This window comes from Thermobia domestica, chromosome 18 (assembly GCF_964235325.1).
Source record: "Thermobia domestica chromosome 18, izTheDome1.hap1.1, whole genome shotgun sequence".
In the NCBI taxonomy this organism is placed as follows: Eukaryota; Metazoa; Arthropoda; class Insecta; order Zygentoma; family Lepismatidae; genus Thermobia; species Thermobia domestica.
Genome location: NC_137471.1, coordinates 41,858,387 through 41,872,629, shown reverse-complemented (window position 1 = coordinate 41,872,629; position 14,243 = coordinate 41,858,387). Strand labels below are relative to the sequence as shown.

At 33.7% G+C, this 14,243-nt stretch overlaps 1 protein-coding gene across 2 annotated transcripts in view; it reads right to left on the bottom strand.

Moving 5' to 3' along the window:
* Window positions 1-14,243, bottom strand: part of LOC145675990 (uncharacterized) — a 179,991-nt gene that overhangs the window by 122,790 nt on the left and 42,958 nt on the right. For both annotated transcript variants that reach the window (XM_081746822.1, XM_081746823.1), the window contains exons 2-5: window positions 13,371-13,510; window positions 9,770-9,912; window positions 4,980-5,062; window positions 1,852-1,913 (exon numbers count right to left, since the gene is read on the bottom strand). In XM_081746822.1, the coding sequence (XP_081602948.1) occupies window positions 1,852-1,913; window positions 4,980-5,062; window positions 9,770-9,912; window positions 13,371-13,484 (402 nt within the window). In that variant the 5' untranslated portion in view covers window positions 13,485-13,510. The remainder of the gene's footprint in view (window positions 1-1,851; window positions 1,914-4,979; window positions 5,063-9,769; window positions 9,913-13,370; window positions 13,511-14,243) is intronic.

Below are 14,243 nucleotides of genomic sequence, written 5' to 3'. Positions count from 1 at the left end.
CTGGAAATAAAATTTTGTCTTGTACAATTGGCTTGTTACAACTTTGTTTTGGTACCACATGATTAGTAAACATAGGTATGGCTTCTACCGACATTCCGTATACAATGAAAGGTAAACTATAAACAGGTAATATATATCATTCTCTTTTAACACAATAAGATCAAAGCAAATAATGAGGATTATTTTTGTATCCTTATTATGAACTTTTAAAATAAATTACAAATGTTAACTAAAAATGCAGTTGCATACAAAATGAAACGAAAAGCAGTAACAAGAACGTATGCTAACAGATTTTCATATTTTCACATAAACTCAGTCTATGTGAAATGAAAAAAAAATGTTTATGTGAAATGGAAAAAGGCATAATAAGTTTCTGCTTTTTACCATTTACTTTAATGCTTTTCTTAGAAAACTGCCAATACAAAACATAAATCACAAGAATAAATTACTTTATCCCACAAAAAAAAAAGTAACTTTTAGTGACCATTTACTTTAATGCTTTTCTTAGAAAACTGCCAATGCAAAACATAAATCACAAGAATAAATTACTTTATCCCACAAAAAAAAAAAAAAAAAGTAACTTTTAGTGACAAACTTGAAAAAAAAAGGTAACTTTTATTTTTAAAAAGTGACTAGCTATGAGCCCTGGCAGGCTCTCCGAATAGACAGAAATGACAAAAGAAACGCTCATATTGTTGTGATGGAACCTAGAACATGACAATTGGTTTCCCCAGCAATATCGTTGATATGGTGAGGACCAAGGGAATAGCCTGTTGAACTGACAACATTGCCTTTTTATTAAACATAGGACATCTTACTAGTGTACAACCAAACTGGCTGATGCGATTGCTAAAATTCCACCATTTTTTTAATTAAAAACCACTTATATCCAGCAACTTTCCTTCCTTTCGATTTTTCCATATATTTCTCATAACGGAGTTAAGTTTATGGCCCCGGACTCTTGATACACCCGGTATATTAATAAAAAGGAATGTAATCTTGTTTGTGATTGCACTACCGAACTGATTAACAAACTTTTAAACATAGTATTAACAGCAGAACATGCACAGAATAGATATACATTTTCCTAGCGATTGTAAATAAACATTTGAATTTTAAGATGGATGGCGAGTGTTTACACAGGATTTCCAAAGATACGAAGTGGCATAGATGACAACGAAGTGAAATAGGGATAAATGAATGAAATTAGTAAAAAAAAAAAAACTGATCGGTATTTATTCCTCTCATTTTCTTTTCAAATTTATGTCAGTTGCTTTTATAATCCATGTTGAGATTAAATGAAATAGTTTTACCTCTCAAGGCTGGGCTAAAGGTGACGGATGATTAATGCAAATGAATAATTATAAAATGGCTGGTGGGATGATAATATGGAAGGAAACGGAAAAACCCCGAGAAAACCCACGAACTCTATGTTATCCACCACAAGCTCACATGACAGTGAAAGAGCCACGAACCCTTCAACAAGTGGTGAGAACTTTACCACTCAGCCACCGTTGCACTTAATCATACATATAGTTCTTTTAAAACACGTGATTTCATTAATTTATATTGAATTTTGTTACATTCTGGGTTGCTTCTTCTTATATCAGAAGATACACATACTCGTATAAACCAAAGTTTCAATTCATTTGAAAATTCTTAGCAACCTACACTTTTATTTATTTATTTTTTTTTTTTCAATTAAGACTGCGCATTGCCTACTACAAGACAAATATTCTCCTGAACATCCTGTCTTTCATTACTCAACGGTTTTCTTATAATTACTACAATTCAATTAATACTAGTTTTAAAAGTTTTGCAAGTAAAAATACAAGAACTAAGTTTGCCTACCTTAAAAATAGATCCACTTTCATCTGATGGTCCAAATAACCTCTTAAATGATGCAGTGCAACCTAAAACCAATAGCAGAATTAGTAGACAAGAACTTTTACATATCACCATCGTCTTGTTACGAAATTTGTACACTACAGAAAATAATTTGCTGAAAATAAAAAAGATCACACTCTTTCAGAATTTATCACAATATTACATGTTACAACTAGACGGACGGGGTGTATGATACTCAATCTTAACTATTTCCAGTGGGACCTCATGTGATTCTATTGCCATATTAAGTTGAGGTCCACGTTACTGAAAGGGACGCTAAACTCAAATCTAATTATCAGTGGGTCCAGATAATATTTAGCAAATATATATAAGTTCTTCATAAATTTTTAATCAGGTCATTAAATATGAAATGTCCAAACGTCAGGAGTACGAATTTTGATATTAGACATCTGGCCCGTAGCACGGCACCAAGTCTTTGTGATTATTTTATTCTATAAATGCGCCAGTAACCTTCTGCTCAGTTCACGCGCTAGTGGGTAAATTTCCTTTGAAATGACCCACGAACGATACATTGTATGAAACCACTGTCACATTGCGATAATAACTCGAACTTCATAAATATGAATCATGTCGTGAAACCAACGAATTGCAGAGAATTCGTAATATCAAGAATATATTTGACCAGAATAAAGATAATGAATGCTCAGCATGTCGCTAGCTTTGATTGTTTGTTCGGGTTATAATGATCTTGAAAATATGGCATGTGGGTGACCTGAGTCTAAGATCACACTGGAAACTGTAATGGAAGAAGGCTCATCTAAAAACAACCTGGGAAATTACCAGAAAGGTATGACGTTAGTACTGCAATAATACTGACTCATTTGAAACACACCGGCAACGTGAAGAATGATGGTTAGAAGATTTCCATACAAATAAGTGGGCAGCAGAAGAGAACGTGTATCGAAACCTGCCTCTTTTTGTTGTCATAATCTAAGGCAGACAATTTTCACATTGTATTGTTATGCACAAAAAAAAAAAAAAAAAAATCATGGACTTTACTCAATCATAAACATTCAGCACAATTACTTGACAAAAGTGAAGTACCGAAACTGAAACTATATCCTTAAAAGAAATGATTTAATTAATGGACCAGCGTTGGAATTATCCACTACAACGTCATGAAATCCGGTCAGGGGTCCATTAAAGGGGACGTCTGTTACAACAAACTGGACAAAATTATGAAAAGGCTTGAGAAACAACAATCCAGATGGGTCAATCGAGACAAGCAAATATTATTATCTAGCAAATTAAAACTTAATTTAAACATTAATAATCGACAAAACTTCGCAATATTTGAAGCTACCACCACAGAAATACAATAATAAGCTCCCTACTAATAAAAAGAACACAATCACTCTTTCATCAAAATACACATAGTTTTAATACAGATCAACAATCCCAGTTAGTAGTACAATTAAATTATTCTTACTGAGATGTTGATATATATGCATAACATATCATTGGCATAGAGAAGAGGAGATACATTATACTGCAATTCCAAATTTTACCTTGCAGCAAGATATTGTAGAACAAATCTCTCAAGGGTTGGATCACATATTTTTGTTTAAAGTGAAATGAAAATTGAAGTGCACATTGAGCTTCAGAGATTTAATGAAGAGATCAAGTGTAGCATAATAGAGATATCTTTGCAAAAAAATTTGTATTATTTATGTATATAGGACGCCAGACAGTAATACTAAAACATTAATTGAAGATGTAGATAAGATACTGGTGTATTTTCATGGAAGAAATACATACTAATTGTTATAAGTGATCTGAATGTAAATTTTGTAAGTGAAAAATGAAGGAAGGTTTAGAATCTTTCCTTCAAACATAGTAGTTTCACTCCGATAATGAGATAAAAATAAAAAATAAAAAAACGCAAATAATAACAAGATGTTTTAGTTCAAATATATTATTATTTTACTTATTTGCTTAGCTTGGATAAGTGGGATAATATTTATAAATTAACCACTGTGAATAACGTATATGATATAATACACAACACTAATTTTGAAAAGCATTTCCAATATAAAAAATATATATATCAAAACAAACCAGAAAAAAATAAAATGGATTACACCAGAAATCTTAAAAGCAAATACAAAGCCATGGATAGTCTTACTATTACACAAACAACTAAATAAAATTCGAAAGTGCCAGAATAAATGAATTCAATTACAGACATCACAAAATCGGTTATTAAAAATGTTGAAGATAACGAAACTAAATTATAGTAGCAGGTAGATTCTAGAATCATACGATAAAAGGCAAGCAATGTGGAAAATAATTAAAGAAGATTTTAACGTGCAAATGCATAGTACCTATACTAGTAGTATTGAGGACGTAAATATCACAAATCCAAAGGACACAGAAACATTATTTAATAAATATTTTACAATTGTATGACAAACTCTTATTAAAAACAAAGAAACTAGTAAAACTAACCTAATGGAACTAAAAATAAAAAAGTATGAGAAAACAATATTTTAAAGACTGGTAAATGAAAGTGAAATAGTCATAATACTATAGACCAAACTAAAAATTCGAATTCGGCTGCGACTAATGAAATATCTAACAATTTGATAACCAATACTTAATCAAACCAACAGGAACTTTTCTTGATAAATTAAAAAATAGAATTAGACCTTTACATAAAAACAACAAGCGCGAAGAAATACAAAATTATAGACCAATTTCATTGCTGCCCATTAACCTGGAGAAAATAATGATTGAAAGTCTTAGCACAGAGCAGGATTCAATGGCAGGTTTACTTCTTCAGTGATGAAACTATCCACCATTAAGTAAAACTCGGTTAATTTGATTTAATTTGAGTTAAGCGTCCTGGTCAGCAGCAAGGATATATGTGAGACTTATACCTACAGCTTAACGTGGGATCCGAACCATATAAGCTCCCGCCGGGAACCAAACCCGGATAGTCCACGTCACAGGTGCGTGCGCTTAGCATTTAGCCACGAGGGAGTTCGAAGTTAAATTCGGAACACACACAAAAAAATAAGAAAAAAAGCAAAGAAAAGGAAATAGTAAAATATTCAACGAATAGTACTTACTGTTTCCCACTAAATTGCTGAACAGCTCCTTGAAGCGAGCAATACTCACGACATCCTTAATGAATGTATGTAAAGAAGACGCACTGAAATAATCAAGAATATAAGAAATAGTATCATATACTTGGCACAATTTAGAAACAAGAGAATTATATTACGGTGATATTCTATTCAAGGAAACGAAGAAAACCTTACGTGTGCTAGGGTTTTGTTACTGTTCTTTGGGAATTTTGAAAGTGTCATTTGCAAGATCACTTCAGTTATAAAAATAAAACAAGTCTACTGAAAATGAGATAATAGGATCTAAGTAAAATATGTCCGAAACAGCACATTGTAAGGCTGTAAATCATAAGCAAAATTAAAATTCATTATTTCACTGACTAGAGATTCTGACTTATGAATATTTTTTTGCTGTTTCAAGCTTTCGACTTCTTTCAGAAACTTTGCTCACGGAGGTTAAAATTAAGAGTACAACAAATAAAACCAGTTGAGAATGCTCCAAGAGCATTGCCAGAACGAACTTAAAAAGAATTGTTTATTGTCTACGGCAAATTGCTTATATATACATAGGAACGGATCCAAGGGGGGCTATAGCCTCCCTTTTACGCTCAGGTATACACTGGATAAAATGGGCTTCAATCCTGCTTTACCCTGGATAAAGCTGCAAACTATGGTTTAGCCCCTCCCTTGACAATATCCTGGATCCGCCACTGTAATATATATATATAAAGATGGTAGGCTATTTGTCTAATGTGCCCAAATATAAAGTTTCAGGATACACACTATGTTTTTACTTTGTAATACCGTTAGTTTATTAATCATATTCTGATTAAATAGCGAACATGGTTTTCTTTCCAACATGGAAAATAATGTCACGGAAATAGAATATGATAATATAGAATAATATTTTTTCTTTCCTCTTCTTTTAATGTTTCCACACACAGATTAGCGTTTCATTGACAAAAGACGTATCAGAATTTCGTTTAAGGAAGGTGTTTTCACTTCACAGTTAAACTAGATACAAGACATACATTTTAAAGAACGCCTTCCTTGTAGCTTTTTTCTCTCGCCCTACTATGTACAAGTGTGACTTGCAGAAGAAGTAGTTGTTTGCTATGAAAGAAAAGATACAGTCTCACTCCTTTTAAAAAAATAAAAAGTCATATTTTTTTTCAAAAAGGAAAAGAAAAACATTATAATTATATTTGTATGTGAGTGGTAACTTGTTCCTATACAAAAATAAAATTAATAACACCCACAATAATGAAATGACAATAAAAAAATCAGTACAAAATCTTACTCTGATCCTTAACACACGCACACACACACCTCATTTATTTATTTATTCAAGTATTTCGTCCTTGGTTTGATTGATGTTAGCAAAGATGCCTAGAAATAGAGGCTCTTTTGAAGTGAAGAGAATGTTCACTTGCAAAAACGGGACACATATGAATCGAGGTGGAAAGTGTTAGTCAACCTCTGATTCCCAGACTGCATTGGGTGGCAGCAATGTTTTCAGTTACAAAATACACAAGTAACGCATTTACAAGTTCCAAGTACTTAAGAGCATTAGAAAGTTCCAGGTATGGCATAAAATGAAATGAAACTTTTTAGTTCCAGGTATGGCATAAAATGAAATGAAACTTTTTAGTTCCAGGTATGGCATAAAATGAAATGAAACTTTTTAGTTCCAGGTATGGCATGAAATGAAATGAAACTTTTTAGTTCCAGGTATGGCATGAAATGAAATGAAACTTTTTAGTTCCAGGTATGGCATAAAATGAAATGAAACTTTTTAGTTCCAGGTATGGCATAAAATGAAATGAAACTTTTTAGTTCCAGGTATGGCATAAAATGAAATGAAACTTTTTAGTTTAATGTCCAACGATTATACCCTTTAGGCTAAAGGAGGCGGATGATGAATGAAAGTGAACTGTTGTAAAATTAACTTTTAATCTCTCCCCATGAAAGTCAAACCCAGGACCACGTGCACCAAAGAAACACGTATTAGCCACTAGATCATCGGGGACAACTGTACAGCCTAAAAATTCCAAATGAGTGTTGGTATGAAAAATAACTCTATACACAGTCACTTTATGGTTAGTGTAAAGGGACAAGTTTTGCCGATAGATGTCACTACAGTCTTCGTATCTCTCCCATGTATTTTTTACCTTTTACGAAAATTTACAATTTCCTTCACAAATTTCAACGTAGAGGCTTCAAATTTTTAGAGAAGGAAATTCATAACCTATCAAAGGGAACAATCCGTGCCGATTTTTCATTTAGAATTTTCTTCATTGTTGAAATGGCTTGATTGTTGAAATGGATATCCAAACCTTTAACAATGGAACTGTTTCAACAATGAAGAAAATTCCAAATAAAAAATCGGCACGGATTGTTCCCTTTAATAGGTTATGAAGTTCCTTCTCTAAAAATCTGAAGTCTCTACGTTGAAATTTGTAAAAGAAATTGTAAATTTTCGTGAAAGGTACAAAATACATGGAAGAGATACGAAGATTTTACTGCCATCTATCGACAAAACTTGTCCCTTTAAACCAACCTTAATGAAAACAGTGTACAATTTCCTCTGATCATTTATATTTTACATATTTTACATATACAATGAATGACACATGGTTCATTTTTGCTTAAAAAAATGGAACATTTAGGCGTTCCGTTTGTGTTACGGCCCAAAAGTAACGTTACATTTTGTTTCTTAATTTGATTTTCTTTGTTCGTAATATTAATTATTAATTAGCTATTTTCTATGTTCTTTAATATATTGCAGAATTATTATATTAAGATATTATCATACTTCATGTATTATAGAACCTGTAAAAACAATAAGCCATAACACTTTCTTGAAATGTCACGGCGTAGGAAAGAAAATTGGGAGTAGAAGAAAAGAAAGATGTATTGAATATTGAATATACCAAGGATCTTATAAAATAGAGGATCTGCCCTTACAACAAAATCTTGAAGCCATACGTCACAGTTTCGCCACTCCTACTCTGCCCACTCCGCCCAATAGGATCGCAATGTTTTGAGCCAACAATCATGGCGAAAACGAAAGTAGCCAATCAGACGATGGTGGAAACGAGAGTAGCCAATCAGACGTGCCGATGCTCGGTTGTTTTTTTAGCTTCATCGATTTAATAGGATGACGATACATATGGGCAGATCCTCTATTTATAACATCCTTGGAATATACATATTCCTTAGTGATTCCTGGTTTTGTAATGAATTCTTATTGTTACATTATGAAACTTTAAATTATTTCTGTCCTTCGAATCATTCTTTAATTTCTTATTGCCATGAATAATTGACATTACATCTGAAATTGTCCTATATCATCAAAAATGATATGGAATATATTATACAGCAGTTCCTAAAAAAATTCCGTAGGAAAAAAGAAAGAAAAAAAAAACGAAAAATCTAACACGTTAAATCCAGATCTAAAACTGAAATACTACATTTTAAGCTATTAATTCGAAAAAAAAAGTGTACTCGATGACGATTCGAATATGGACCAGCTGATATGCTACGTAAGAACGATACCCACTACGCCAAATACCCACGCGCTGCATTCCTGCAATGAACATTAAACACTACGCGACTTATATTTCTATTGTGTGGAACTTAACATATAACAATTTCTGTTTTCCCTGCTTATTACGCTATTTGTTGTATGGTGCGTAAACTGTATTTGCAAATTTAATATATTTTGTTATTTAACCAAGATTTACGTCTTTAAAAGTTTTAATAAGGCCAATTAAATGATTGTGTGAATTGAATTTTTTCATACCTTCCATTGCTACAAGGGGCAAAGATCCTATCTCGCGAAAAACATGCATTTTTTTATTGCGAGACAGAATATAGTTCATAGTAACAACCTAGCGGCGGTCATGTACACGGGGAGTTGGTTGCCTAGCGACCGGCAATTTGATCCATGAGCGGTAACATTGAACGAATATCGCCCCGCCTATGCCGGCAATCTCATCATCGCCTGGAAGGTCCATTCAATAAATTGACGAACGATCTGTCCGCTGGCGGGAGATAGGATTGCCAGGAAAATGACGTGTATGGCGATAAGCAATATCGGGCGACCACTGAGTTTCTGCGCACATGCAAAGCAGCCCAAACCACATGAAAAATTAAATCTTTTTAAGTTTTACGTCCCACGTTTATTCCGGCTAGGCTAAAGGAGACGATGATAATGAGAAATGAATGAAATGAAATAGTAGAATGAAGAAAGTGGGAGGAAACGGGAGAAGCCCGAGAAACCCCATGCGCATGGTGCTTGTCCACCATAAAGCTCACTTGACATGAGCTGGGATCGAATTAAGGACCCATGCACCAGAGGAGAACGCTCTACCACTGAACTACTGCGGCACGCCCCAAATCACATGTTCCATGCAGTAGTAGGTGCCTCATGAACTAAGGAAGTACAGATTGCCTACTGATTGCTGGGACTAAAGATAAACCTTTTCGACCGACAATTTGATTGCACATCGACCGAACTGCTGGTTGCTAGGCGATCTTTTCGCCGCGTGTATGGCCAGCTTAAAGTTAACTTAACGTTTCTACCATTTATAAGCTGTGACCTTGTTCACCAGATTAAGTCAATCATATGATTACCTAATCACTTTATAAACTTATTACACTTTCAGTGCAAGGGTTCAACTTGGAAAGAGGTCTCTTGTAACACTGTCTCCTCATCAATTATCGTTTGTGAAGGAAATTCTAGTCATCGTTCAAATTAATAAATCCTATATACAGAATAATAGTATTACCTTTCTCCTGTCAACGCACGCAGAATATGGATTATTGCTTCTGCTGTAAAATCACGTGAAACAGCATTGTGTCTAGGTGGCAATCCTTTCTTTTTCAAATGTGAATAAAAACTAATGGAAAATGATATCCAATACCTCTCCCCCTGAAAAAAAAAAGAAAAGAAACAGGAATATTAGACAAAACAAAATCTGTAGCAGATTTAAATAAATAAATATATCTTTATTAATTTAAGTATATTTTAGTAAAGTACTAAAAGTTTAGTTTAAAATGTTCTCTTTGTCCAACATTTTTTTATAAATGTCATGGTTACTAAATTCCAGTATTTGGCATGCTAAGTTAAAATTGAGAGGGACAACAAGAATATATTATGCTTTTTGATCTAACTAAATTTGTGTCCAAATTAAGTCAATTGGGGGGGCTATTTGAACTGAGAGCTAGTGATCTCGAAATTTGATCTCTATGTATACAATTCATTCTAATTATCTTCCATAAGTAGTTCACTTGTAACTAATCTACACGTACATGGTTCACACTGAAATTCTGATATTAATTTCCTTGAATTTCCATGACTGAGTAAATAAAAATTTTCTTGACCCGCGACACTATTTCAGGTGAGGTTTAGAAAAAAACTCAATCGACTTTTACCATTTCCACAGCTGTCCAATGCTCTCCTTATTTTATTCTTTTAAACACAGTATAGGCTTTTATGTATATTAATGAGAGGAGGAAAGACAACCAATTTGAACTTATTTTTACACACCACAATTCTCTGTAGGTGCAAATTCAATAACTTACAAAGAGTGAAAAAGTGATTTGACTGGACTGGGACTCGAATCTGGGATCTCCGGCATACCGCACAAATGCGTTAACCACTACGCTACTCGGTCCGCTTCCCAAAACAGCCAATCACTCTGTCACTCCTGCAGTCGGTGCTCTCCACTCAGACCACATGGCTTGAAACGGGTTCGAGTCCCCGTCCAGTCAAATGACCTTTTCACTCTTTGTAAGCTACTGAATTCGCATCTACAGAGGATTGTGGTGTGTACCAATAAGTTCAAATCGGTTGTTTCCTCCTTTTATTAATATACATGAAATCACGTCAAAAGGTGTTCTGAAGGACACCGGATTGTCCAAGCACAGCAGCTTAGGCTGTGGTACAAGACATGAGGTTTGAGTGGAGAGCACTGACTGCAGGAGTAAGAGAATGTTTGGCTGTTCTGAGAAACAAACTAGGTGGCGTAGTGGCTAACGCATCGGCACGGTATGCCGGAGATCCCAAATTCGAGTCACGGTCCAGTCAAATCACTTTTTCACGCTTTGTAAGTTACAGTATAAGCTTACTTTTCTTATTGTAAATGCTTTCTATAAGAAAATTTCCTGTATTTGTAATACGATAACACATTAGTACCAAACAATAATGTAATTTCTCAGTATTCTGAATACACCCGTAAACATATAATTTGGCCTAGCTCTTTGCCTATATACAACCAAAAAACCTAGCATCTAATTTTTTTTTATTTAATTTGTTTTTCTTTCGAAGCTTCAAGTTTTAATACCTTTCGATGCTTCCCAGGTTTCTTTATAGTCTTTTCATCATCATCTGTTTACCCCTACATTGATTCTCTGAGCTGTCCTTTATATTTTCTGTTAGTTAACATCACTTGAATAATACTTGTAGAGACTCTCGGAACAATTTAGTGAAATTCGATTGCATTTTCCTTGACTCTTCTGTGAAATACAGCAATTTTCATGACACTCGACATATTCTGAAGCATTACCCTGATTTATTTTAATTTCCCTAACTTTCTGGACTGGAGCGAACCCTTCAGTTTTTGTACACTCCACATTTCAGCTAACTTCATTGTCTGACATAGGGATTATCTGCTTAAATATCTCTAATAAATAATAAATTGTATGTTTCTCTGATTTTCTTAAACAACATCTACCACGTCCCTCAAAATACTCTTCATCATCTTTCTAATCATCTCTTGTTATGTTCTTTTCTCCTCTTATTACTGCCTATGTCCTCATCTTTTCCACAAAGCTACAACTCGAATATCTCTTAACACACATTTTTTTAAAAAACAAATAAATTGTTAGTTTTTGGCTTCAGTGTGGGAGGCTGAGGTTTGGCACCCGCATTTCTTAGTAATTCGGTGTTGAAAGGTAAAATTAAGTTCCAAAACAGTGGCGTAAGCAAGGGAAATTAAGGGGTTTTAGCTAGGAGCAAAAGGAGAGCAAAGCAGCAAAATATGAAGGAAGAAGGAGCAAAATATGAAGGAGGAAGGAGCGAAATATGTAAAGAAGGAGCAAAATATGTAAAAATTGACATTTACCATATTAAGATAAACACCAAAAATTATATGAACTTAGGAGTTTAAACCCTCCTCTTGAGGAATTCCTGCGTACGTCGATGCTCCAAAATAACAAAACTACTAGTTATTCGTCGGTTTTTTATAATGTCCACTTTCTACTCATAGCAGAATACTCTTTGAAAAATATTTCTTGTACCTTCTCACTCACTCTTTCTTCTTTTTCACGATTTTAGTAATTTATATGCTTGCTTCTTACTTGTTATTCAAATTTTGCATCTTCAATAACTCAGACCTTTTTGCTTGTTCAAACAATTTTTCACTATTCTCATAAATATAACGGATGTTTGAGATAAAAATTCCAGCGCTTATAAATCAGAAATGATGGGAGAGAAAACGAAGAAACAAAAACTGAGATAGAAAAATGTCCAGTGTCGCATCGGATGAAGTGCTCTATTTGCCCAGAGAGCTTCCTGCTAGTCACCCGAAAATTTTCAATAGCAAGGAACATAATTTATTACATTGCTGAAAAGAACATAAAAAACAAACAACTTGAGTAGGAAAAAAGTTTTTCGTGTAGGGCATCCTTTACAAAATGGTTACTATTTAACTGTGAGTTCTCGCATACTTAGATAAAATGCCCAATGCTTATAAATCAGTAACAGCTAGAGTTTAAAGGATGAAACAGAAAGTGAGATGGAATAGCTTGGTAAGAGGTCAAGATATTTTTCGTATCGAGGATAGATCTCCGTGTCTTTATACATTTAATAGCGAACAAATTTTTCATTGAATTGCTTTTAATTGGTATGTCCATTTTTGCACACTATGATTCCATATTATGGATACGTATTCCAGTTTGGTACGTACATATGCAGCACACAGAATTTTAACAACGTAAGTATTCTGGAATTCACTTCCAAGTCTCATTACAAATCCCAGATTTCTATAAGCCTCATTTACAATTCGATTTAGGTGAATATCAAACGAGAGATTTGATCTTCTTCATCAAGTAGTTCCTGAGATTTCTTGTCTCCAGGAAGGATGGACAGGTAAGGTGAATATAGAAGGAAGATTTAGTAACCAAATCCCTTACAAAATTATGTCAAATATAAGAGTTCCCTATAACACGAGAGAGTTGGTTACCATAAGCTACCCGACATTCTCTTTTTCCTCAAAACAAGTACACTCGAAAATAAAAAAATAAAATAAAAATAAAAAAACGTAACTTGGTAAGATAATAAGTAAAGGAAATAATTACCACATTCAACAACTGAATCCAAATACATACCTGATCTTTCCACATGCTCGTAAGATCTTCTGCATGTTTAGTGTAGAAAACATACAACGAGCGATTTAATTTCTGCTCAAATATGGATTTGTCATCTAACGGAACGAACCTCATTGTGCACTAATACCTTACAAATTCATCTAGAAGAAAATAAATAAATAAATAAATAAATAAATAAATTACCAGTACTCAAATAAATTTTAATAAATGTCAGAACAAGCATATTCAGAAAACACATTCTGAGACTCACATTTCAGAAAGTTTTAAATATTTTGCATTTCTGATTGTAATCAGGGTAAATTAGTGAAGAAGCCCTCATGTGTACATCTCCGGTTCGCATGATTGAAACTTTGTTACTGTACCGTACGCTTTAAATTGGACAAACATGCCGTTCAAGTGTTTTCTCGGGGAACATTATTCTCTCCCATTTTATTACGAGCTTCAAAATGAAACTTAGTGACAGTCGATTATACAGGCAAATAGAATTATATATAAACAGGAGAAGACAAGTAGTATCCAAGGATTACCAAAGAAAGAACGAGAGGAATACACTCATCTATAGAAGCCAAGAAATTACAAGAACAAGAGATATGACAAAATACAAAGCATATCTCAATAAACGAGAACAAGTAAGATTAGTATCATATAGTGCTAGAAATGAACTCTGATAAAGACAGTTAAGAAAATCACACGAAATTTACATTATTCATATATGGGAGACAGATAGTCACCTTAAAGTCACCGTTATCTGTGGAGATATTAATATTAACGGATTGACTATTAGAGAACTCGGTCAAGATAATTGCTTTAGCTGTACATCGTTATTGTGTGGAGTAACTGACGGACTTAATAGCAGTACAATCTTATAAGGCC